Genomic DNA, 24,570 nt, shown 5'->3' on the forward strand with positions numbered 1-24,570 from the left:
TTTTCATCAAGATACTATATTATATCGATTTAATGGATAATGATTACAAGTTTCTTATCACAAAGTTAGTCTGTCCATCCAGTTAGAAATCAGTGATCGATATGAGATTAGATCATGAACACAATCGCTTCCATTCATACCAGATAATAAAAAGATACTAAAATATAATCAGACATTTCTATTCTTGAGCTCATCTAGACATTTAAAGGAAAAACTTTTCTTTCTTTTTTTTTTTGCCACATTTTGATTTATTGAGCAAATTTCCGTTTGCTTAGCAGGATTTTAGTGTGAACTTTAATCTTATTTAGGCTAGTGTCTCAAACTTGGAAGAATTAACTCATCCTTGTTTTACATGACAAACATCCTGGAATAAGACCCTCACATTGTTATTCTCGTTTCTTTTTTGTTATTTCTTTTCCTTAGTCTTGTAAACGCACATCTTAGAAATCATGTTGTTCAATGTCTTATTGATGTTTTTTATTTTGGACCACTGACTGGTTGATCATAAAGATAGATCTATGGATTGTTACAACCCTTAAGTTAAATAATTTTGTGGCCAAAGTTTAAATGTCAGAAAAAGAATTTTAATACGACAACACCTGAATTAAACTGATCTAATCGTGTTTTTTTTAAATATTTGTGTGCAAACACCAGTCAACAAGCAGGAAATCAGATCAGATTCATCACAGTTTTATTTATTGGTAGGCCGTTGATCAGAGTGGATGCGAGAACATCCCATTGTCCATCAAGTTTGTGTCTCAGCTCCAGACCACGAAGCCCGACCTCTCTCCTGGCTCCACCTCGGCCCACTCCCCGTCGTCGACCACCGGGCCGCTCCCCGAGTCCTGCAGGGCAGAGGTCACCGTCACCACCGCGGAGTGAACGGTGCGTTCGTGGTGCTCAGGTCTGCTGACGCCGCGAGGCCTCGCCATCACGGCCCCCTGTGAGAATCGTCCCTGTGCTGCTCCTGCACTGTGCGTCTTCTTCTTCACTGCTCCAGTTAATGGACTCAGATGAAGAGCTTCGCCGCCACTTTCTTCTTCTTCAACAACTCCAGAGTCGGAGCCGGAGACGAAGTCCCAGAGCCCGGGTGGGTGAGGGGTCCGGTCCGACTCCAACCATCTGATCTGTGGACTGTGAAGCATCAGATCATCATCAACAACAGGATCATCTTTACTTTGTTAAAGCAGAAGTAAGCGATATTTTTGTGTTAATATAAGTCTTAAACAGTTATATCTTCCAACAGCAATCACTTACAGAGAGTGTTTGGACTGAAACACGGGTCTGTCAGTCACTCTGCTCTGCTCTGAGCCGAGGAGAAAACTTTTCTCGTATCCTACAAGTTTTATCCAATGAGGAGAGAGAACGGCATGCAGGGCTGTGTGTGCAGCCAAGGGATGCGCCTGAATGTGGTGACGTAGGGACGAGGACCAATAGATCCATGACGAGGGCGGGGGCTGCTAACTCCATCGGCTGACAAGACGTTAATGGTGCGTTCAAGGTAACTCGTAACTCGTGTTTTTCCGACCTGTGAAGTCGTACCAGTTCGATCTGGTACGAGTTAACTGGGCGGAAGTTACGAGTGGCCGTTATAGTGACTTTCACAGGCAAAACAGGTCGGAAAAACACGAGTGGGTTGCCTGGAACGCTACAAAGTCGTAAGTTGTGACGTGAAGCTGTAATTTACGGTTTCAAAAGCCTGCCTGGAACGCAGCATTAGCCAGAACGACCGGATCGCTTACTTCTGCTTTAAGTAAGGGGTTTATTTCTCCATAACAACCGACCAACTGTACATTATCCCACTTTATTACACGGTTTACGAGTGAAATCATTAATTTGAAACATAATGTTGATCAAAATACGACTTTCTTCGATTTATAATTGCATCATTTAGCGAATCTGCAAGACTGGTCACGTCCGCTGTTTTGCTGAGCCTCCTCCCGTTTGTGCATTTGAAGCCTTTGATAATCAATCAGTGGATCGATGGATTACCATACACGTGTTACGATGTGTGTATTGTGTGTAGTCGTATCTGTCATAAACAAGAGATTAACTTTAGGCTACTGTTTACCGGGATGCGTTTGTGTCACGGAGTCGCGGTGCCACCGAGACGAGAGGAGAGCTGTGACACCGGGTCAGAGGCTCTGATGGAAGGAGCCTCCACTGTCCTTGTAGCAAGCTACAAGTCATTTATCCAACATCAATATTAGTCCGAAGCCGTTTAATGACGGTAAAAATGAAACATAAGGTAAATAACCTGCATAGTTTCTCTTTTCTGTGCTGCGCTGATGATCAGAGCGGCGTCCCTAGCAACGGTCTGTTATAGACCTTTTCAGAGAGTATAAACAAAGACAGGTGTGGCTCATTAGAAAACGCTCTGGTACACTAAATTGAATGGAGCCTTAATTAGTATCCTTGGTAACACCTGTATTTGTTTATACTCTCTGAAACGGTCTATACTTGACGACGGTCATCATTATACAGAAATAACCAATCAGAGAGCAGCATTCAATAGAGCCGTGTAATAATAACTTGCCTTAGCGTCCTGGTGTCCACTGATTTCTGTAGGAACTTGAACGGTTCTGACTTCAGGAGCCGGTTCAGCTCCTCCTCGGACTCCACCACCTGGCTCCGGTCCGACGTCCCGACATCCAGAAAACCACGGGGGTCAAACTCAGACTCTCTGGTGTTAGACTGCGTCCCAGCTGCTAACGTCTCCGTCTCCAGAACCGGTTGGACGCCTGAATCCTGAACAGAACCAGACGAGGCTTCGACATTAGAGCCGTTTAGACTCGTAGCACTGGTTCTCCCAGCGTCTCTGCAGCTCATCTCATCGTCATCGTCACCACCTTCAGGACAGATGTGAGGGATGGAGATTACAGCTGTGGAGGTATTTGTCTGATCATGATCAATAAAGCTGGAGGAGTTTGTTGTGGAAGAGTTTGTTCCAGTTTTGTATTCACGCTCCTCCTCCTCCTCCTCCTCTCTGGTCCAAGCCGTCTCATTTCCTCCAGGTCCGATCTGCTCTGGTGTGATAATGTCAATGTCATCCTCCTCCTCCTCTTCCTCTTTCTGGCTGACCGCAGCACCTTGCCTCCTCTCCTCTCCTTCTCTTTCCGAATCTTCTCTTTCCTCCTCAGGTTTTATCTCTGTTCCCTGTGGAAAGGTCTGTGCTTTCTTGAAATACTCGTCGTCCAGTCGTTGTTCCTGCTCCTGCTCCAGCCCCTGCTCCAGCCCCTGCTCCAGCCCCTCTCGTCCCTCCTCTGATTGAAAAGACATCGCCCTCATCCTCGGTCTCATCCTTGCTGTCTCCTCACCACCTCTCTGTCCGACGAGCCAACCTGGGCTGCTCACAGTGCTCTTCACAGCTGAGGAGAAAAGAGAGAGATTAAGAAGTCTGAAAAAGGTGCTTTTATACAATAATTTAATCTACATCTTCCCGTAAACAGATGCATGGAGTGGGAATAACAGTCCCAGAATATGTATTGTGAAGAACAGTATGAATATGATCCTCTGCAGATAATAATCAGTGTTACTGTTTACATCTTTTACTAAATTATAGGGGTAGGATTAGATAAGTTTATACTTATTCCTACTCCTTTTCGCTCATGTAAACTGCGTTGCTTATGAGATGTTACTTTTTTGTGTATACATTTTTGCTGTTCACTTATTTCCTTTTCTTTTTTTTTCCTTTTTCCTTCATTTCCTACTTATTTTTTTACATTGTCGTTTACATGATCGAAATAAAGATATCAATCAATCAATCTTTTTATTATTTCTGTCCTGTGTTTGCCTCTTTAATTGTCGCCTGATGTGGTTTAGACCAGAACTTACAGTCCTGTGTGTCGGAGCACATGGAGTCACAGCAGGAGCAGACTGAGGGCGAGGCAGCCAGCTCCTCCCACCTACACATACAAAAGAACAAAGCCGTCCTCACCTTTAGTACAAATATTGAAAAAACACAACGTGTTTAATCAGTCTGTTGTAATGGCGTCGGCTCGTTTCTCTGATTACTTCATACCCAGATTTCTGTTGACTAAAATCTTAAAAAGGGATAGGTTCAACATTTTGGCAAATTGGCCCATTGCCATAATCCCTATAGTCATAGCAGTAGGTTCGTTACCTTTAATTGTCGGTGCAAGCTGTTTTTAGAATGGCGGAGCAGAGCCGCGAGCTGCTCAGAGCTACGCTACGGAGGGTAATGGGATTTCTTGGTTTCCCTCCAACAACTCCAAAACGCTTTCGTGGACAAGTTCTGACCTGAACATTCACCACGCTATGAGATAATAACAGAACGTTGCCAGACAGAGTTGTTTTCGAGGTAAATTCATGCCAAACCGCTGATGCGCTTTCTTGTCTGGGCAGATTTTCGGCACACAGTGTCTGCATTCGTCTCAAAAACAACTCTGTCTGGTAACGTTCTGTTATTATCTCATAGCGTGGTGAATGTGCAGGTCACAACTTGTCCACCAGAGCGTTTTGGAGTTGTTGGATTGTGTATTTGATGAGTTTGATGAGGGAAACCAAAAAATCCCATGAGCCTCCGTAGCGTAGCTCTGAGCAGCTCACGGCTCTGCTCCGCCGTTCTAAAAATTGCTTGCACCGACAATTGAAGGTAACGAACCTACTGCTATGACTATAGAGATTATGGCAATGGGCCAATTTCAGTGTATTTTGTTTTCTTGACTTGGGAAGGCTGACTCAGCAACTTTGTGTCTTACCTGCCGGCAGACGGGTTGTAATTACAGGACTTTGCAGTGAAGGAAGGAGAGAGACCAACTGACATCGAACAGTGGAGGAACAGGACCTGAACATAAACACACACACACATGCAAAGAAATGTAAAATAATATGGAAATATTATGGAAAAAATATGAATAAAAAGTGAAACAAACAAAACTGCTTGATAAAGAAAATGTCCACTCATCTCCTGCTCTACTGTCAGACGAGATAAACGAGATTGACTGAGAAACTGAAAAACACTGTGGATGCCGACTCTCTGACTAATCGCCCTCGCCCTGTTTCGGTTTAATGATTATTAAACCAGGAGCAGAAACTGGAGGCAGACAAGGTTTTAGTGGAGGTTAAATATAGTTTGCTTTGAAGCAGCTCCAGGTTTCACTTCATCTCCACTGGAGGTCACTGTGTCTGAGGTGGAGAAGGTTTGGCTACAGGAGTCAAACACTGAACGTCAAAATGTGTCTGACCTGGAGATAATCAAAGCAACTTTAATCATTTATTGACTAACAGCAGCTCTCGCCACTATAGCTACAATAGACTTTTCCCATAACATAGCAAAGTAAAAAGTGCTTTAGAACAACAATAAATATGCATGAGTGCAAGACCAAAAGAAGAACTAACATCTTCAGTTTGTTAAAATTGTAAATATGCAAGTTAAAATTAAACGTAATGAATAAAATCAAGTAAGAAACCTTTTCTAAACAAAAACCATCCTGGTTCACTAACAACTAGAATCTTTTTCCCCCAATAGACAAATGCACCAGGTGTTGATTAAACATTCAAATCTCTGCTACTTGTTTGAACTAGGCAGGTAAGTTTTTTTTATTTTTGGAGTAATTGGTGGAGTTAATTTATCCCAGATAACTGAGATACTGGTTTTACCGGTCTTACACACACACACACACATAATGAGCTACTCCAGCTGGAGTTCAGACACCTATAAAGACTCTCCCCTCTGTCTGTTGTGCGTCCTATACGCTGGTGACACTCAGTTTTTCACACTGAGGGATTAATTATTTTGAATAAGTTTTCCAGTTTGTTATTTTTTGTGAATTGTAGGGTTTTTGTTCTCTATTGCAAGTCTTATTGTCATTAGAGCAGAAGTAAGCAGAATATTTGTGTTAATATAAGTCTTAAATAGTTATATCTTCCGACAGCAATCACTTATATAGAGTGTTTGGTCTGAAACACGGGTCTGTCAGTCACTCTGCTCTGCTGTAAGCCGAGGAGAAAACTTTCCTTGTATCCTACAACCTTTATCCAATGAGGAGAGAGAACGGCATAAAGGGGCGGTCCTCTCTGTGTGTGTGCAGCCAAGGGATGCGCGTGAATGTGGTGACGTAGGGACGAGGGCGGGGACTGCTAACTCCATCGGCTGACAGGAAGTTAGCCAAAACGACCGGATCGCTTACTTCTGCTTTAAAATATTGCCTGTAAGTTTATGGGGAGCCCAGGAAGAGAATAGAGAAATTATTTGGACTCTAGCTAAATAAAAATGAAATAAAATGAATAGCAAAATAAAGAAACTTCAAGGCAACGACAGCCTTTAGGTTTTGGAGGATATAAAAAATGTGTTGATAATTCACCTGTGAGACTGCTTTGAAGAGAAAGGCATCGACAGAGAAGCGCAGCACGCTGCCGCCCGCCCACAGGAACCTGGAGCTGCTGCCGTGCCGCCTGCTGTCCATCATGCAGCTGCACAAACCGTCAACACACGAGAGGTGTCAAACCAGTTTTATGGCAACTGTTGCTGCTGTATGGCAACACGACTGCATTCTTTAACACAAATGACTCACCCATCCTTGGCGATAATATCCACTCTGGGCGAACTGTTTGGATCTGCGGCGCTGGTGGCATAGCAGGAGTCCACATACAGCCTCTCCCCGGCCAACAGAGCCCCCGTCTGGGCCACAAAGTTCACAGGCTCCCCTAAGGAGAACCAGTGGCCTGGAGGGAGGGGCTCCCACTGGGCTGGAAACACACACACACAAACACCTGCATTTATACTTTGTCTTGGCTGATGAGATATTGGAACTTGAATTTCAAATATTAGATTTTAGACTTTCATTAGATTTCAAATAGAGCTGGCTACAGGGATCATACACGTCTATTGTTTTTACAATCATAGATACTAAAACTCAGGGATGAAATAGAGTATTAAACAGCACAAATCATGTTCAAAGCGAAAAAAAAAAATACATTAGTTAGAGGGAAGGAAAATATAATTTAAGGGGATTGTTTTACTTCACGAAAGCAAAAGTAAGAACTACAAGGAAAAGTTCTTGCATGTCTATATGTGGTGTGAAACTATGGAGCAGCTTAAAGAATGAGCAACGTCCAAACATGGAGCAAATAAAAGTAAAAAGACATAAATACTTACTTTAAAAAAAGGTTTTTATTTACCGTCTATTTTTTTTTCATTTTCTCTTTTTGAAGGGCAATTAAGGAAGTGCGACAAGTGATGATTTATTTATGATTTGTGGAAAAGTGCTGGAATTCAATGAGCACAGCTTCTTCTCACTCCTTTTTGAAACTGTATGATTATCCTATTTGTGTTTCTGTTTCCAACTTTTTTTTCTTCAACTTGTTTATGTAATTTTATTTACATACGAAGGAACAAACGGAAATTGTGCCTTATTTTGTTTTACATGTTCTAAATAAATATTACATGAAGCCAGTTTTGAAATAGACCCTGTCAGATTATTCAGTTAAGGTGGAGGTGTGGGTGTGTTACCGTTGCAGACAGTCAGGCTGAAGCTGAGTTTACTCCTGATGGTCTTCATGAAGGTCGTGTGCTGAACTTGTGGACTGTAGCCGACTTTGTACGAGTAATGAAACCTGGGACAGGAAAAAAAAGTCTGATGAAGCATAAAGAGCAAAGTAAAAGCTGCTGAAAAACCTGACGGGAGACAGTTGATGGTAGTCGTCGTCGAGAGGTGATAACTTACCTGTTGTAACGGCAGTGGATGGGAAGGTTTAGAGGTACGACTCGGATGACATAGCCTTGTGGAGGTGGAGTGTAACACAGTGAGTAGGAATACACCAGCTGACCCCCAACAACCTGGAAGACAGGAAGTAGATTTAATATTAATTTAATTTGAAAGCAATCCACATATAAAAAAACTGTTGGAATCAAGCAGTATTTCATTATCCATATCCGTGTTACATGTTTCCTCTGTGATCAAGAGCAGATGGTTGTTGGCCAAGATCTGTGGCTGCCATTGGTGTGTTTACAAGAGAAGAAGTTATTATTGATCCTTTATCATTTATATGTAAGACATGCCTTTCATGTTCAGGAACAGCTTCTACCCTTACAGCCATCAGGCTTTTAAATTCTTAGGTGGACTTATAGAAAGGAAGTTTTATGTGCAAATATGAATGATTTTTTAGGTATCAGTTTTTTTTCACCTCTTTCTTTTTTGATATTTATTGGGAATATTAGTCTGTCTTTACCGAGTTTCTTGTGTCTTACTGCCTTGTGTTTTTGTAATTTCGTTCCAGACAGTACATGTAGCTGCTATGAATAACAATAAAATGGGCTCTGACTATGACTTTATTTTGAAATTCTCCTGTTTAACATCCTGGTTGAGCTCAGAAATAAATAAAAAAGTCAAATTATATTTTAGTTTCCATTTGTGATTTGATATGAATGGACGTGAATAAGAAGATAATATCCTCTTATATTGAACTTGGTGATATTTTAACAAACATCAAAATTGTCCACTGAATCGATATATTACCATATCGTGATTTAAAGGAACATTGTGTAGGAATTACTCCCATAGCGTTGTGGTTGTATACTGCAACCAACTCAAATCGTATTTTTCATGCTGCATTCACGTGAAATTGGGCAGAGGGCAGACAGCCGCTGCAAGGCAAAACAATACATGTGACAATATGTTGTCATGGGGCATGGCAGATGTCGTATTGTTTACCTGACCCACGTTTTACCGGCTTTCTCTCGACTTCTGTGACTAAAATGACATCTGGTTTGTTACCGACTGCCGTCTGCCCGACTGCAGGTGAATGCAGCATCCAGCTCCATGTAGATATGAATAATATGGACGGCAAATTCAGAGCTTATTACCGGAACACTTCAGTTTGTTGATGGGGGGGGATTACTGATTAATGAAAAACAGACTTTTGAACGAAATAATCGATTTTCGTGAATAGATAACAGGAGAAGTTACACAATGTCCCTTTAACTATGGAATACCCTACCTGAGCCTCTCCTCCACACTCCGTCAGTCTGTAGTGGAAGTACAGGTACCTAGGTGTGACGAGGCTGGGTTCGCACGTGCCCAGACTGAACAAGGACGGAACGGTCCACGCGCGCAGCTGGAAGCGGTCCACGCGCACAGACAGTTTGTCGTATCCGCAGTAGGCCTCCACGGCGCGTGCAGACGTCCCCTGGACCCCCCGGTGGTGGTGGTGGTGTTGTCCCGCCGGCGGCAGCAGCAGCGCGGTGAGACCGGCGGGGACCCGGGGCTGGTTCCGGGGAACCGGGCGGAACAGCTCCGGTGCCACGAGCGGGCCCAGCGCGTGCTGGAACATGGGCAGCCGGTAAAATGAGGCGCGTGTGGCTCCGTCCTGTTTTACCGGGACCGGGACCGCGTGTAACCCCGGCTGTGACCATGCCGCGCGCTGAACCGTTACCGGACCCCCGACTGTGCTGCGGAGCAACGTCCAGAGAAGCCACAGGAGCAGCGGCGGCGACATGACGGGATGAGCGGAGGCAGCTGGACTCGGAGTATCGATCCGTCCAGAGTGAAGTGAAGGTTCCTCCTCCTCCTCTTTGGCGCCATTAACACACCTGCTGCCAGCTGATTGGACCACACAGCACAGGTAAATGTTGGGCACTTTTCCACAAAAAGTAACTTGCTAACCAACTCACTCCGTATCCCTCCGCGGAGGAAGAGGCCTACTTCCAGATAAACGGCTTTTTTTTTCAGACTAGTTGATGGACTAGAAAAAATATGTAGCAACCATAGCAACAGTGCCTAGCCTAAACTTTAACTGGTGTATTATTTTGTGATGGGACTTCTTGAGTCAAGTTATGGCGGATTTTATTGCCAGTAATGGTAACAGCCGGGGAAACAGTAAGTTAACGTAACCCTCCTTACTGGAAAAAGTAGCGCCATGATGTTCGATACCACAAATTTCCTTTCCGATCCGATACTGAGTAAAATTCAGGCTGGTATCGGCGATACCGATCCGATACCGATACTTTGTGCAAATGCACCTAATGTGCCTGGTAAATCTAATAAAATAAAAAAACTACTGTATTTCAAGTCATAGCTTCCTAAAGATGCAAGACTTCAGAGTAACGTATTTATTTTAAACTCTAAAATATATTGAGGTAGTGGCCTGGTTTAGAATATAGCCGAAAATAGTGTTTCAAACACTAAAAAAAGAACATCAGTAAAATAATAAAACCATAAATTAAATAAGAAAATGATAAACAAACATATATTTTTTTTATTCATGCATTTATAATATTATTTATAATTTTCCCACAGATATTTTCCTTTCCGCTCCGCCATTGACTCTACACAGACTGACTTTGTGAGCAGCTTACGCGTTTACGCACTTACCCAGGTGGAAGAAAAAGTAGTTCCTACCGACCGTGTGTCATTTAGACAAGATCTGAATAGTTTAGTTACTTTCCATGTTAATGATATGCATGACCACAAATGACTGAAGTATGAAAAGTATCGATATTTTCATTTGAGTATAGATTCTGGAGCAAACAGACCTGGTATCGGAAGTATCGATATTTCAGTATCGATCTGCACATCACTAATTAGTAAGGTCAGTGAAAACGACTTTACTAGGTGCCAGTACTTTTTCCAGTAACAAGTAAACAAAAAAAAGTTAGGCTACTGTACGCGGTAACTGACAATAAAATGTGCCATTACTCTAGTTTCAGTCTATCAACTAGTTTGAAAAAGGACGTTTATCTGGAACTAACCAACTCACTCAGTATCCCTCCGCACAGTCAGGCAGGCAGGCTTCCCTGTGCGGAGGAATACCGAGATAAACTGGAGGTTAGGATGGCGAATTTAGTCATATTTGACCATTATATATAAAAGGTCACGCAAGAATTACTTTTCCTGGCAATTAGTTACTTTTATAATGTAGTTACTCGGTTACTTTTAGGGAAAGTAATGAGTAAGTCTAACTAATTAGCCCAATTTCCCCACCACCACCAACGGTCATATTCATTATGATGCCAACGGGCCAACGGCTAACACAACACAACCACTTCCTGGTTACTGGACCTGTGAGCTAGCTAGCTAGCTAGCTAAACACTTTGACGGAATAATATCTTTTGTGCTCAAAATAGTTTTGTTAAAGGTTAAAAACTGTCTGCCTTTCTCTCTATCTCTCTGTTGTGTGTGTGTACACCGTGTACTCATCCGTGCTTCGCCTTTTTTGGCTGCTCGCGGCTGCCGTACCTAAATGCCAGGAGTAGAGGCGCAGGCTAAACGCGGAGCCGACAGACACCAGCGGCACCAGAAGGTAAATAAATAACCCCACGGCTCACCGGGAACCGGGGAGAGGGTGGGGGGGAGTTGAGGCGTGGGGTGTGGGTTTTTAAGGGTGGGGGGCAGTCGGTGTTAACGACGGTTAATGTTTAACGTGACGTCGCGGTGTGTTTGAGGGTGTGTTGGTTGGTTGGAGGACGCGAAGTAGATCCGCGTCTGTCCTCAGGTTGTGTCGCTGTGTGTGTGTGTGTGTGTTGCTAATGATGTAGGCCGGTAATCGATCCTGCTGCTGCTGGAGGTGAGGTGGGTGATCGATTATTGTTGCTTCATTTCACGTGTCCTCCTCGGGTGTAACTTGATCCGATCCGATCAGAGCCACCACCGGTCCGGCTTCGTGTTCTTCGTGTTACGTTACCGACCGAGAGATGTTGTAGTCATCATCAGGGGGTCTGGGAGCACCGGGACACCGCGTACTGACACACACACATAGGCTACATACATACATGCATTGCACATGCATGCACACATAAGGGCTGGTTTTTAAACGTTGACGGACACGGCATTGTTTTACATTAGATTTGAGCAACATGGCGTGAATCAAACTGTAAAAACCGACAGATGGTGGGGTGCAGCAGACGGAGGATCTGTGATCACTGAACCACACACACACCACCCATCTTCTTTAACCTGCAGTACTGTGGACTGGAGGAAGGAAGCCATACTGCAGACACAGCTTTAATGCATTAAATTATTACCATTATTTATATATATATGATAATCAGAGAGTGCAAACTGCCCCACAACATCAGCTTCAAGCTTGGAGGTGCCCTTGGAGCTGCAAGGCTGTGCAGGGCAGCTCCCACTGTGGAGATGGATGGAGAGGCTTATTGACTGATCAGTAGGTTGGTTGGTGCAGGAGCATCGAAGTGAAGGCCTCAGCACCAGGAAGGAAACACCTGTCACTGGCTTTTAGTGCCAAGAAAAAACATATGCTAGATGTCATGGAAAAAAAAATACAAAATGACATGCTGCTGGAAAATTGTATTTGAGAAATATTTAGATTCATAATCATGACATCTCGGCTATTTTTTCTTTTGTCGATCAAAATAAGACACGTTTATGAAATGTCTGTTTTTTTTCAGCTTTTCTTTATCTAGGCTAAATGTGTTTTAATATGAAACCAAAGAATGTAACAGGAAACATGTTGGCAGTGCAGATTGGGCAAAAGTTAGATAAACAATATTTATCTGGTAAGTCTGGTTATCTGGAGGGAGTTTGGCTCCATCACTGCAGTAAGTTAAGTAAACCTGGCCTCTTAATCCAAATACAGAGTGTCATACATAGGTCTTTAAATAAGCCAGGATATTTTGTAAATTTGCAGTTTGGAAATGTTGGAAACAGCCTCTGAATAAAAAGAGATATGTTGTAGGGGATTTTTGTTTACCAGCCTGAATAACATGAACAACACTGTATAGATAGCTTAACTCTCCTTGTTTTTGACTGTGCACATTTTAATGACACTTTGTTTTATGACCACAGTAAAACAACAGAACAAGAGCTACAGATGTAATTGTATTGTTATTATATTTGCTCCTTTGCAGGACCGAGTGGTGCAATTCCTACGTCTGCAGAGAAACCGCAGCAGGAGGGTCAGACGTCGAGGAAAAGAAGCTTCTGTAATTCATGTGCCCCTCCGTCTCCGCTGGGCAAGATGAGTGCAGACAGACCCAAACGCAACATCATCAAGAAGAAATATGTGAGTGCAACTTCCTCCCTCTCTGTTGATGTTCAACATTATACGGTGGTAATCTGATCAGTTTTTTCCTAGTCTTGGCCTTACGACAATCACAATTCTTTAACTCTTTGTGATGCTGAACATAATCAACAACAGATAGATAGATAGATAGATAGATAGATAGATAGATAGATAGATAGATAGATAGATAGATACTTTATTAATCCTGAAGGAAATTCAGATGTGGTCAACTGCTCTCACAGAACCAGTCTCACACAACACAACAATAAATACAGGTAATAAATAGCTAAAAACATATAACTGGTGGTAGAACCACTTGGCTTAAAAACAAAAACAAAAGGACAGAAGTGTTCCAGTGCTTCTGCCTTGATGAGCTCTAACAAAACCGGAAGCAGGAAACCTGGCAGACAAACAATCACAAGAGCGGCATTGATGAACGGGAAACACCGGCGAAAAGTCGGAGGCCCCGATCGATATCGACCGTCCAGAAAGAGGAGCGGATGGTAGAGCTGTGGGCAGAACAGCCCAGCATGTTTGACGTGAATTTCTACTAAGTGCATGATGGGAAAAAACTGCTAAAAGAATCTAGTTGTAGTCTTGTAAATAGTGACCCTGCAAGATTCAACAGTCTCTGTAAAATCTCAGTCTGAGACTAAAAACTCTAAAAAAAAGGTGTGAGATGATAGTTTTCCAAGAGTCTTCTCCAAATCTTTTCAAAGTCTTGAAGGTTACAGCAGCCAGAGGACGAGTCTGTGGAGAGAGACCAGAACCAGGATCAGAACAGTTAGCGCAGTTAGCATCTTTTATTTGTTTATGCTGCAGTTTTTCTGTCTGTGAGCAAACACGGTGATAGTATGATGGCACATAGCGGCTGGTTAGTGCTCACTGCTTTTCACAATGCATTGTGGGATACTACAAGTCCACTATATAGGGTATTATGTACACTCACAAAGCTTTAACCATTCTATATACGGTAGTTTACTATAGGGAGTAGCGGTTGTTCTAATGTAAACTCTCTCTTCTGGCAAGGTTTCAGTTTTATTTTCTAGTGTTTGTTCTGCTGTTTACTTAGCCTAACCTTTGGTGTTTTTTTTTGTCCTTTAAGTTTTTATTAAATTTCTTATATGATGTCAAACATCAAACAAAAGACATCAGACTTCAGCACAAACAGTTCAACCATGTTAGAACGAAAATACACAGAATAAAAAAACAAAATATACTTATAAACATACACACACAAATCCCCCCAACACTAAACACTATGTCCATAAGATAGATAGATAGATAGATAGATAGATAGATAGATAGATACGTTTATTGTCATTGTCATTTCCACAACAACTAAATTAAAAGTGCAAAAAGCGCATATGATGATATATACAAGTCATCCTCCCCTCACATGTTATAGGCACCTATTCCTCTCTTATATGATTCATAAAATGACCCCAGACCCGGTAAAGTTTCTCTTTGCCATCATTCAACCTCACTATCATCAACTCATAGGAGGCATGAGATGAATCCAGTCACTAAACTCTGGTCCTGTAGTGTTTTGAGCTTTCTCAGCACCCGTACTTTCCTCTGTTTTGATGTCGTTAATGTGATTTAATTGTCAGCTAATGGTGTCTCTCTGTGTGCGTTGACAGGACATCAACGATGGGATGCCGTGGTGTGAAGAACGTCTGGTCCGCAAAGTCCTGTTCCTCTCCCTCAGGGAATTCAAAGACACACACCGTGCCACACACAAACACTCACACATACGCGCAGCACACAAGCGCTCGTGCAAGAACGCGAACGCTCTGCACGCTCTGCGAAAGGCGCACACACAGAAGAACGCACGCACGAGGCAGGCCGCCGCCGCCGCGCACACGTCGTCGTCGTCGCGGCAGAGAGTCGCGAGCAGACAGGCGGCGACAAACACACAGAAACAGAAAAACACACACGCGCACACTTCTTCTGATCACGCACACACCAGCAAAGGGCAAAAAAAGAACAACTCGTCTCAGGACTCACACACGCCAAAAAGTAGATGCACCTACACACTGCAGAGCGCGGCGCACAGACAGTCGAGAACATGCGCAGGGAGAACCACACACAGCAAGACGACGAAACAAAACACACACACGCCCCGCAGGAGCTCGGCGTCGACCACCAGGACGCTGCGCAGCAACGCCGCGGGGACGCCGCCGCCGCAGCCGCCACGGCCGCGCTCCAAACACGCACGGACTGAAAAACACACACACGGTGCTCAGCGCAAACACTCAGTGAAAAACACCTGCACACCCGAACACACACAGACGCTGCTGAGGAGGCCCGGCGCCGCCCGGACCCTGAGGTCGCACACTCCGACCAGCATCAACGGTCAGTACCAGCAGCAGCGCTCGCCTCCTCCTCCTCCTCCTCCTCCTCCTCCTCCTCCTCCTCTGCTCCAGGCTGCAAGGCCGCGTCCACTCGGATACAGGTTTCAACCAGATTGTACCTGGATCTTTTAAATGACACACTAGTGCAGGGATTCCCAAACTGTGGTGCACAAGCTGCTGCTAATGGCGATGCTATGGGGTTATATTTTACGGTAACACTTTATAATAAGTATTGAATTTGAATTTGAATTTGAATTTGAATTTTTATTTTTGCACAAAGTTAAAAGAATACAACATAAAACATGGTAGGTAACAATAGGACAGTGCAGGGAGAGGCAAAAAGCCACAAGAGGCTTATTTTTAAGCCTCCACCTTATATTACAGTTTAATGTGAAAAAACACTAAATAACATGACAAAATTAATTTAAAAAAAAAAAGAGTACACATTATTAAAGTAAGTGGTCCGGTCGTTTTCGCTAATGCTGTGTTCCAGGCAGGCTTTTGAAATCGTAAATTACAGCTTCAAGTCACAACTTACGACTTTGTAGCGTTTCAGGCAACCCACTCGTGTTTTTCCGACCTGTTTTACCGGTGAAAGTCACTATAACGGCCACTCGTAACTTCCGACTGGTGAACTCGTACCAGATCGAACTGGTACCACTTCACAGGTCGGAAAAACACGAGTTTCCTTGAACGCACCATAACAGTCCTCGTCCCTACGTCGCCACATTCACGGCGTTCCTTGGCTGCACACACAGCCCTGCATGCCGTTCTCTCTCCTCATTGGATAAAAACTGTAGGATACGATAAATGTTTTCTCCTCGGCTCAGAGCAGAGCAGAGGGACTGACAGACCCGTGTTTCAGTCCAAACACTCTATGTAAGTGATTGCTGTCGGAAGATATAACTATTTAAGACTTATATTAACACAAATATATCACTTACTTCTGCTTTAAGCATTAATTAAGCATTAAATACTGAATTCATCATTTGTAACACATGAATACTCATTAGTATGTAGTTTATTAACACAGTTAAAATGTTTTACTCATCATTGATAAGCACTAACTGTGTTTATATATATATATAAATGAAGAATTCAGTATTTAGTAATGCTTAAAGGGATACTTCACCCAAAATCGATAATTCACCAATTATCTACTCACCGTCATGCCAAGGAAGGGTTTGGAGAACTTTCAGAGTCATCAAAACACTTTTAGCGGCTGGCAACGGATTTTCATATAATGGCAACGGATAGAGTTCACTTTTGAATCGTCCAAAACACACACTATGAAACATCCAGATACCTCCATACTGCTCGTCCGTACTGACCCAAGTGTTCTTCCATGTTTACATCATACATCCAATGGTTTACAAGCACGAACGAACATCTCGCAGCAAATCTCACGCATCTCGCACAGCCACTGGGAGCTACTACTACAACAAGGCTAAAAACAGAGATCAAATACATTTTTTCCAACAACTTTTCCATGTGGCGGCTTCAGGACACTTGGGTCAGTACAGACGAGCAGTATGGAGGTATCTGGATGTTTCATAGTGTGTGTATCTGCTGCACGATGGTGAGTAGATGATTGGTGAATTATTGATTTTGGGTGAAGTATCCCTTTAACTAATGCTTAATAGTGTGTACTTAAAGCGTTACCTATGTTACTAATAAATAAAAAATGACTCGTACATTATTTCAAATGGGGTTTTCACAGTGTGAATAGTAAAATTCAAGAACATCACTTGACAACTAAATTCAAAACATTTTAATGAATCATTTTCATATAAAATAATAGAAAGTACCCAAAAATGCAGTTGATAAATAGACAATAGGGCAATGGGGGTGCGTCGTCTAGGTCAGAAAATATTAGGGGGTGCACGGGTGAAAAAGTTTGGGAACCGCTGCACTAATGTTTGTAAATGAAGCTAAATTTAATCTGAAACCCGCTGCCTTCTGTTGAAATGTGTTGGTGTGTTGGTGCACACAGGCAGAGCTGTTGTTAAACTGTCTTATTTTTTTTATCTTCTCACAAATATATTCTCAGGAAAGGGAAGTGAATTTTTTATCAGATTTTAAACCTCTGGGGTCGATGTCTTCAAACTAGAGCAACTACAGTAGAGCGCTGCCGTCAACTTCATTCAAAAGTGAAGTTTTTATTTGACTTTGATAGACCATGTAAAACTGGAGATATAATAGTTTTAATTTGACTGTACAAAAATAACATTTCTGGGGGATTTTTTTTCAAAATCTACAAAATCAAAGTATTCAGAAACAAAATGGGCTCAGACCCCTAAGGGTTTACGCAGCACAGACACTGAGCTGAGAGTGAATTAAAAAGCTGCAGCCAGAGCAGCTTTTTTTCCAGCAGGATGTGGGTGCACTGACCGGCCGGTCAAGATGCTTCTCACATCTAAGAAAAGAACCGGAGGAGATGAGTCTTAACACTCACTTTCTCATCTGAATAACTATCAAAACATATAATAGAGAAGTGAAAAACAGACAAAGTGAGATTTGTTTGTTGCCTTGAGTTGAAGCAGTCGTCTCGCAGCTTCAGACTTTTAAATAAGGATGTACGATAACTATCGGTACCAATAATAACTGGCCTGATATTGGCCAATAATCATGGGGTTAGATAGATAGATAGATAAATACTTTATTTATCCCGAAGGAAATTCAGTTTCTCAGCTGCACAATAAACAAACAACCATTCAACATCAAGACATAAAATAGTAAAAAGTAGTGCATTGAGAATAGAATAAATAAAAACAATAAATAGCCCATGATAATAAAAATGCAAAAATGGTTAGTCCGATGATGAGATTTTCTATCGATTAATAGAGCCCCAATAAAAAAAGAAAAGCCATCGTTGCTTGATTTGGCTCATGTTTGCGTTGTTCTATGATAAGTTTGTCATAATTTCTAAGCATGTAAGAGATTATTTCATACTAGATGAGTTAGAGCCATAGACTGCACATCTTTAAATCAGACTTCTGGGGGTGAGAAGGGAATAAACACAGAAACAAACTGGTTAAATATACAAAATAAGGTACGACTGTCGAAAAGACTTCTCCAAAGCAGCGTGAATGGGACTAGTGGGATTAGTGTAATAACATCTCTGTCAGACTGTAAAATGATTTCAAGAGAAGAGTGTGAACCCTGAAGCTGTGTCTGTTCTCCTCAGGCTCCCTGGTGAACGGCATCAGCCGGTGTCGCTCCCTCCTGTCGGCCAGTCTCAGCTGGAGCTGGCCGCTACAGTCTCGCTCTCCACAGCGCCGTCCTGCCAGCAGTCACCACGACGACCCCACCAGCAAGAGGTCAGCTCACCCACAGTGTGTGATTTTACATGATTCATAGCTGTAGCTGTGTGTGCACATACTGGGATGTTAACATGCACTGTGTGTGTGTGTGTGTGTGTGTGTGTGTGTGTGTGTGTCTGCAGACCGAGGCTGCAGGCTCAGAGGAAGTTTGCCCAGTCCCCGCCCAGTTCTCCGGGACCGCCCGCGATGATGTCATCAGCGCGGAGCAACCACAGCCACAACCTGGCCGTGGTCACCTGTCTGACCAGACGGAGACCAAAGACTGAGGATTTCTTGTCCTTTCTCTGTTTGAGAGGTGAGATAGATAGATAGATAGATAGATAGATAGATAGGAAGGAGATGTGCCATGTTGCATTTTGAGTCAATTTCCTATCAGACACAAAATGTCAAAGGTCATGTTGACATTTCGGCTACATCTTTGTGTGTTAGTACAAAGCCTACACTTCTATTAGTTTGGGTATCGTCTTGTTTCCATCTGTTCATGCTGCATTTTGGGATGATTTTCTATTAAAGATTTAAGTTTTCTAGAGGAAAATATAGCATAACTCAGGGAAAAAGAGAGTAGTTACACTCTTCTTTTGTGTTTCATGTTTAATTATTAATATATATTTATTCTCTCTGCGCAATTATAGATTTTTTTCCATTATCACTTAGCTATATGTTACTATTTTGCAGTACTGTTGTTTGTACAGGCCAAAATTTAACGGAAGCATTTCCTCTTTCACCTCAGGTTCGGCAGCGTTGCCTAGCAACATGGCGTTCTTAGCCAGCGGACGGGAGAAGGAGGCGGCTGACGCTCAGCATCTCACTTCCTGTCTTTCCACCAATCACAGGACAGGGACCGATGGGAGGAACATGAGCTCGTTCAGTAGAGCAGGTACCGATCGATGATCTGAGCCGCCGGCGTCTGAGAGGATGAAGACGGTTTAATAAACACCTGTCTGTTTCTCTGTCTGTCTCTCTGACTGTCTGTCTGTCTCTGTCTTTCTGTCTGTCTCTCTGTTTGTCTCTGTCTGTCTCCCTGTTTGTTTCTCTGTCTGTCTGTCTCTCTGTCTTTCTGTTTGTCTGTCTGTCTCTCTGTTTGTTTGTCTGTCTGTCTGTCTGTCTCTCTGTCTCTCTCTGTCTGTCTGTCTCTCTCTGTCTCTCTCTCCGTCCCACAGTGCAACAGGACTCTCGGTCTCTGAGAGGTCGGCCTGCAGGCTCTGCAGCTGTCGGCCCTCTAACTGCCCCAGCTCAGGGCAGGAGGGAGAGAGAGGAGGAGCAGCAGAGGAGGAGGAGGAGGAGAGAGAGGACAATGGAGGAGGAGGAAGAGGAGGACGAAGAGGAGGAGGAGGAGGGGAAGAAGGAGGGAGCAGCGCGACACCTCCTGAGGCCTCGACAGCTTTCCCTACAGGTCAGGAGGACAAACAAGGTGATCAGCCGCTCTACACACCTGTGTGTTTGTGTTTGTACTGGATTTAGATGGTAAAAGGTCAAAGCTCAAGGCCACGGTGACCCCACATCAGATTCAGATCTTTTATTCATGTACTAAGAAAAATATGATGCACTAGAACAGTTTACAAACATATGTACATGAAAAGGAACCCCAAAGAAGCAAGGATGTGTAAAGATACATACAATACATCAACATTACCCAGTGTGAACTTGCAAATTATGGCGTTTTATATCCAAATAGTTGGGAAATCAGAATACTGACAAATTACCAAGTTGCTTTTTAAGATGATAAAATATCACAGTGTGCAAACATGCAAGGAATGTTACATATTACATTTATACAATATAGGTTAATCCACAGTGGAATTAACAAGAATATCAAAGTGTTAATTTTACTTTATTTATAGACTTTACTTTACTTGGTTGACCTGTGTTATAAGTAGACTGGTAATGAACATAGACTGACAGAGAAAGTCACTTTCACCTTTGTGCAATCAGATGAAATCATAATTATTTTGATTTTACATTGAAATGAATCATATAACATTCTTGTGTTTATACTGGTAGAGTCGTGGGCTTGGTTTTTACATTTCACTGCAATGTTTTTAACCCTCCTATCTATCCATCTATCCATCCATCATCTAAAGCTAATGCAATAAAAGTATCTGTCCATACAGAGAAGATAAGTTCAAAATTATGGATCGATAAAATAGAGAATAATTAAAGCAGAAGTAAGTGATATATTTGTGTTAATATAAGTCTTAAATAGTTATATCTTCCGACAGCAATCACTTATATAGAGTGTTTGGACCGAAACACGGGTCTCTCAGTCACTCTGCTCTGCTCTGAGCCCAGGAGAAAACTTTTATCGTATCCTACAGTTTTTATCCAATGAGGAGAGAGAACGGCATGCAGGGCTGTGTGTGCAGCCAAGGGACGCCGTGAATGTGGTGACGTAGGGACGAGGACTGTTATGGTGCGTTCAAGGAAACTCGTATTTTTCCGACCGTGAAGTGGTACCAGTTCGATCTGGTACGAGTTCACCGGTCGGAAGTTACGAGTGGCCGTTATAGTGACTTTCACCGGTAAAACAGGTCGGAAAAACACGAGTGGGTTGCCTGGAACGCTACAAAGTCTTAAGTTGTGACTTGAAGCTGTAATTTACGATTTCAAAAGCCTGCCTGGAACGCAGCATTAGCGAAAACGACCGGACCACTTACTTCTGCTTTAAATTAATAGCAACCGTACCAATACAAATAGCATACAAAACAGAAATACAGACATAAGTAACATATACATGAATGATAATGGAAAAATCAATACTTGCACAAATAGTGAGAATAAATAGATACGAATAAATACTTTTTTTTTTTAAAACTCAGATCAAGGGGAGCTACAGTTTGTGAATTTTTCTCCCTATTCCCTGAGCAATATATTGTAATTACTCTAGAAAACTTCACTATTTAATAGAAAATTTACTTAAAATTCAGCACGAAACGTCACGGTTGATCTCTGATTCATAGGGTTATCTATCCATCTATCCATCTATCCAGCCATTCATTATTCGCTGCTAACCTCCAAGTCCTTTATTTTTCTGTTGCAGGTTACCATGGTAACCAGACTCCCTCAACAGAGAACCTCCTCCTCTTCCTCCTCCGTCAGGTCGGTCGCGACCCCGAAGCCGGGCTCAGGGGTCGGCGGCAGCGGCAGCAGCAGACGATCACCGAGGCCGTGCACGAGGCCGAGCAATACCAGTAAACCAAGAGGCCATCTCCAAAGTAACAGCAACAACAACAACAACAGCAAACACCTCTCGCGGCATAGCAACCACCAACTGCCTCGCAAAGACCACCACCACCTTCCTCTCCACCCGCCGCGGCCGTCGGTCTCCACCAACCTCTATAGCAACAACACCAGGACCTTCGCTGGTCTCCAGAACTCAGGGAGAAATCCAGGCAGGACGACTCAGACGGCTCAGACGCCGCCGCCGCCGCCGCTGATCAACGGCGCCGCCGCCATCGGACGGACGGACGAAGAAAGTCCCAGAGGAGGAGGAGGAGTCCTAAGACTGTCCAGGCGGCGGCGAGGCCTCCCGCCAGACAACACCAACGCCACCGCGGCTCCTCCGGGCGGCAGCAGCAGCAGCTCAACAAAGACGTGTAGAGCGCCGCCGCTGCAGTGCAACAACGGGGACGTCTCACTGGACGGTCGCCGCCATGTTGGCGAGGTCGGACCGGAGAAGAAGGAAGAGGAGGAGAAGGAGGAGAAGAAGGAAAAGGAGGAGGAGGACGCCAACGGAGATAAAGACGTTAAAGAGGAGTACGTGAGCCATACGGTTGAAATCGGAGAGACGACGCCCGACGCCGGTTGTGTCGGCGAAGACGTGAAGGAGCAGGTAGGTGACGCCGGCGTCGACGGGAAGTTGAGTTTGGCGCCTCAGGAGGTGGCGAACCTGACCGACGCCATCATCACGGACTACGACCTCGGCCCCGTCAGCGAGGTCATGTGCCGACAGGTGCGAGAGAAACGGCTCCACCACAGGAATCAGACCGACTCGTCCGCGACTGCGACCGCAACCGCGACCCTCAAGCCGCCGGTCGACGGATCTCCCGCCGCCGAGTCCACGACGGCGACCACGAGGACTACTGTAACTAAAGCTGCTATCGACTCGGCGACATCGACGGACGTCCACGCCGACCCGGACAAAGGCGCGAGCAGAGACGTTACCAAGTGTACTTCACCAGCCAGCGGTTACTCGACCCATAATTCCAAAGGTGCTGCGAAAGACGCCTCTTCCAACGGAACCGCGGCGGACTGTAGCGACTCCAACGCTTCCAAGGGCTCGACGAGGGGCCTCGCCCAGACCAAGTCTACTACCTCAGCCATGAAGACCAGGACCAGCCCCAGGATCCTTCTGAAGCGCTAACGAGGCCACGTGCACACGGCGCCGGGTATCGGGACGCAAACGTCTTTGAATGTGTTTTCGTCTTTTGTCCCCACGGAAACTCAGATTTAGGTTAGGGATGGGAACCGAATTTGGTTCTTCTATCGGTACCGACCGAATTCCCACCAAAGTACCGAGTATCGATTCACGTGAAGTCAAACGGTTCCATAGCCTGACAAGCCAGATTATATCATTAAAACAGGGTTCCTACGCAAGTATGGAAAAGTATGGAATTTGATTTCATACATTTCCAGGTCTGGAAAAGTATGAAAAATGGAAACTATTGTATGGAAATATATTTATTTATTAATACTTATCTGGGTTTGGTCTTATCTGAAGTTATTTGGGTTAATTATTTTGTACACGCTATTGTACCTAGCTACAATCTCCTGGAAATTATTTGGTGACATAATGGCATACACATTCAGAATAATGAAAACAAATGGTTGATTGCATGATTTTTTTTATATAATGCACAACTATTTACTCAAATATCACAAATTATTTGAATTTTTTTTAAAATTAGGGTCTGGAAAAAGTATGGAATTTGGAAATTTCAAATGTGTAGGAACCCTGTTAAAATGTCTAGTCTGGCAACGACCGGTAGACCTCGGCTCAATCCAGGGGGCGGGATGAAGGCTGTCTTTCAAACTGCCCCTGCACGCAATAGGGTAGCGCTACGACCAATCAGAGCAAAGAGCAGGATGACGGAGCAAGCTGGTAGATTAAACTTTTCCCATATCCCGTCGGCAAATACATCCTTCTTCGGAAAGAATGACTTCAGTGCAGTTTCTTGCTCAACTTTTAAAGAAAATGACAAGTTTAATTCTTTCAAAGTTGATGCCAACGCCGATTCAAACAATTCCTTTGCCAAAGCCATCTTGTCATGTTTTTCACCGTCGCAAGTATGTCGTCATGGCGTTAAGCCCGCCCAACGACTCTCTAAACAGATAGAGCGCTGTGATTGGTGAACACAAACGGTGTTCGAGACTCAAAAAGTTCCTATGGCTCGTTTCTAGACCCACCTACGGAGCAAATAGATTTGCTGCCGCTAGGGTGCGCCTAGATTTCTAGGCTAACGGTTCCACATTTCGGTACCTGAAAGCACCTTCGCCTGAAAAACAGCCGTCCATCGTTTGAAAATAAAACAAGACTGTTATGAGAATCGGTACCGGAGAGTTCATCTAAACAAGGACGAAATCTCTTCCTCTCGTCAGTATGTGAATATTCTCCGGTTCTCCGGTAGAGTTTGCGCTGCGCCTCAGTTTCATTAGTTGTTTTATTTAACCTACAGAGTTTCACACAGAACTTTCTGAGGCTGTAGGAGTCTCTCCGTGTTTCTCCTTCTGCCACAGTAAAACAAAAAATAAACATTTTTGACAAGATAACAAGACAAGATAGTCATGAACTATTCAATTTTTTTTTTCATTGCATAACTATTCGATTCCCATCCTTAAAACATAAAATACTCTTAAAGGCTAAGGAAATAAATATTAAAAATTTGAACTATTTTTTTTATATACAAAGT

At 43.5% G+C, this 24,570-nt stretch overlaps 2 protein-coding genes and 1 long non-coding RNA gene across 3 annotated transcripts in view; 2 read left to right on the top strand and 1 right to left on the bottom strand.

The window, feature by feature from the left end:
- Nucleotides 1-24,570, top strand: part of LOC146972593 (uncharacterized) — a 117,968-nt gene that overhangs the window by 77,252 nt on the left and 16,146 nt on the right. The window lies entirely within an intron of this gene.
- LOC146972597 (uncharacterized) lies at nucleotides 759-9,459 on the bottom strand. The gene is made up of 9 exons (XM_085802018.1): nucleotides 8,962-9,459; nucleotides 7,689-7,801; nucleotides 7,475-7,578; nucleotides 6,537-6,711; nucleotides 6,327-6,435; nucleotides 4,722-4,807; nucleotides 3,835-3,905; nucleotides 2,537-3,368; nucleotides 759-1,134 (listed from the first exon to the last, which is right to left on the bottom strand). Exons 1-9 carry the CDS (start codon nucleotides 9,457-9,459, stop codon nucleotides 759-761), a joined length of 2,364 nt encoding a protein of 787 aa, XP_085658144.1.
- LOC146972598 (uncharacterized) lies at nucleotides 11,238-23,603 on the top strand. The gene is made up of 8 exons (XM_085803399.1): nucleotides 11,238-11,262; nucleotides 12,830-12,984; nucleotides 14,628-15,342; nucleotides 18,529-18,661; nucleotides 18,787-18,959; nucleotides 19,395-19,541; nucleotides 19,825-20,075; nucleotides 21,702-23,603. The coding sequence occupies exons 2-8, from the start codon at nucleotides 12,940-12,942 to the stop codon at nucleotides 23,022-23,024; spliced, it is 2,787 nt and encodes a 928-aa protein (XP_085659525.1). The 5' UTR covers nucleotides 11,238-11,262; nucleotides 12,830-12,939; the 3' UTR covers nucleotides 23,025-23,603.

Source organism: Trachurus japonicus, chromosome 16 (assembly GCF_045865225.1).
Source record: "Trachurus japonicus isolate A0001 chromosome 16, Traja_1.0".
Taxonomy (NCBI): Eukaryota; Metazoa; Chordata; class Actinopteri; order Carangiformes; family Carangidae; genus Trachurus; species Trachurus japonicus.

Bases quoted from the DNA above. Each gene is read 5' to 3' on its own strand.
- LOC146972598 (XM_085803399.1), top strand. From the start codon at position 12,940: ATGAGTGCAGACAGACCCAAACGCAACATCATCAAGAAGAAATAT. The intron at 18,960-19,394 runs GTGAGATAGATA...CTTTCACCTCAG, and splicing joins GTCCTTTCTCTGTTTGAGAG to GTTCGGCAGCGTTGCCTAGC. The intron at 19,542-19,824 runs GTACCGATCGAT...TCCGTCCCACAG, and splicing joins GAGCTCGTTCAGTAGAGCAG to TGCAACAGGACTCTCGGTCT.
- LOC146972597 (XM_085802018.1), bottom strand. From the start codon at position 9,459: ATGTCGCCGCCGCTGCTCCTGTGGCTTCTCTGGACGTTGCTCCGCAGC. The intron at 7,579-7,688 runs GTAAGTTATCAC...TTCCTGTCCCAG, and splicing joins ATCCACTGCCGTTACAACAG to GTTTCATTACTCGTACAAAG. The intron at 3,906-4,721 runs GTAAGACACAAA...TTGTATGTGTAG, and splicing joins TACAACCCGTCTGCCGGCAG to GTGGGAGGAGCTGGCTGCCT.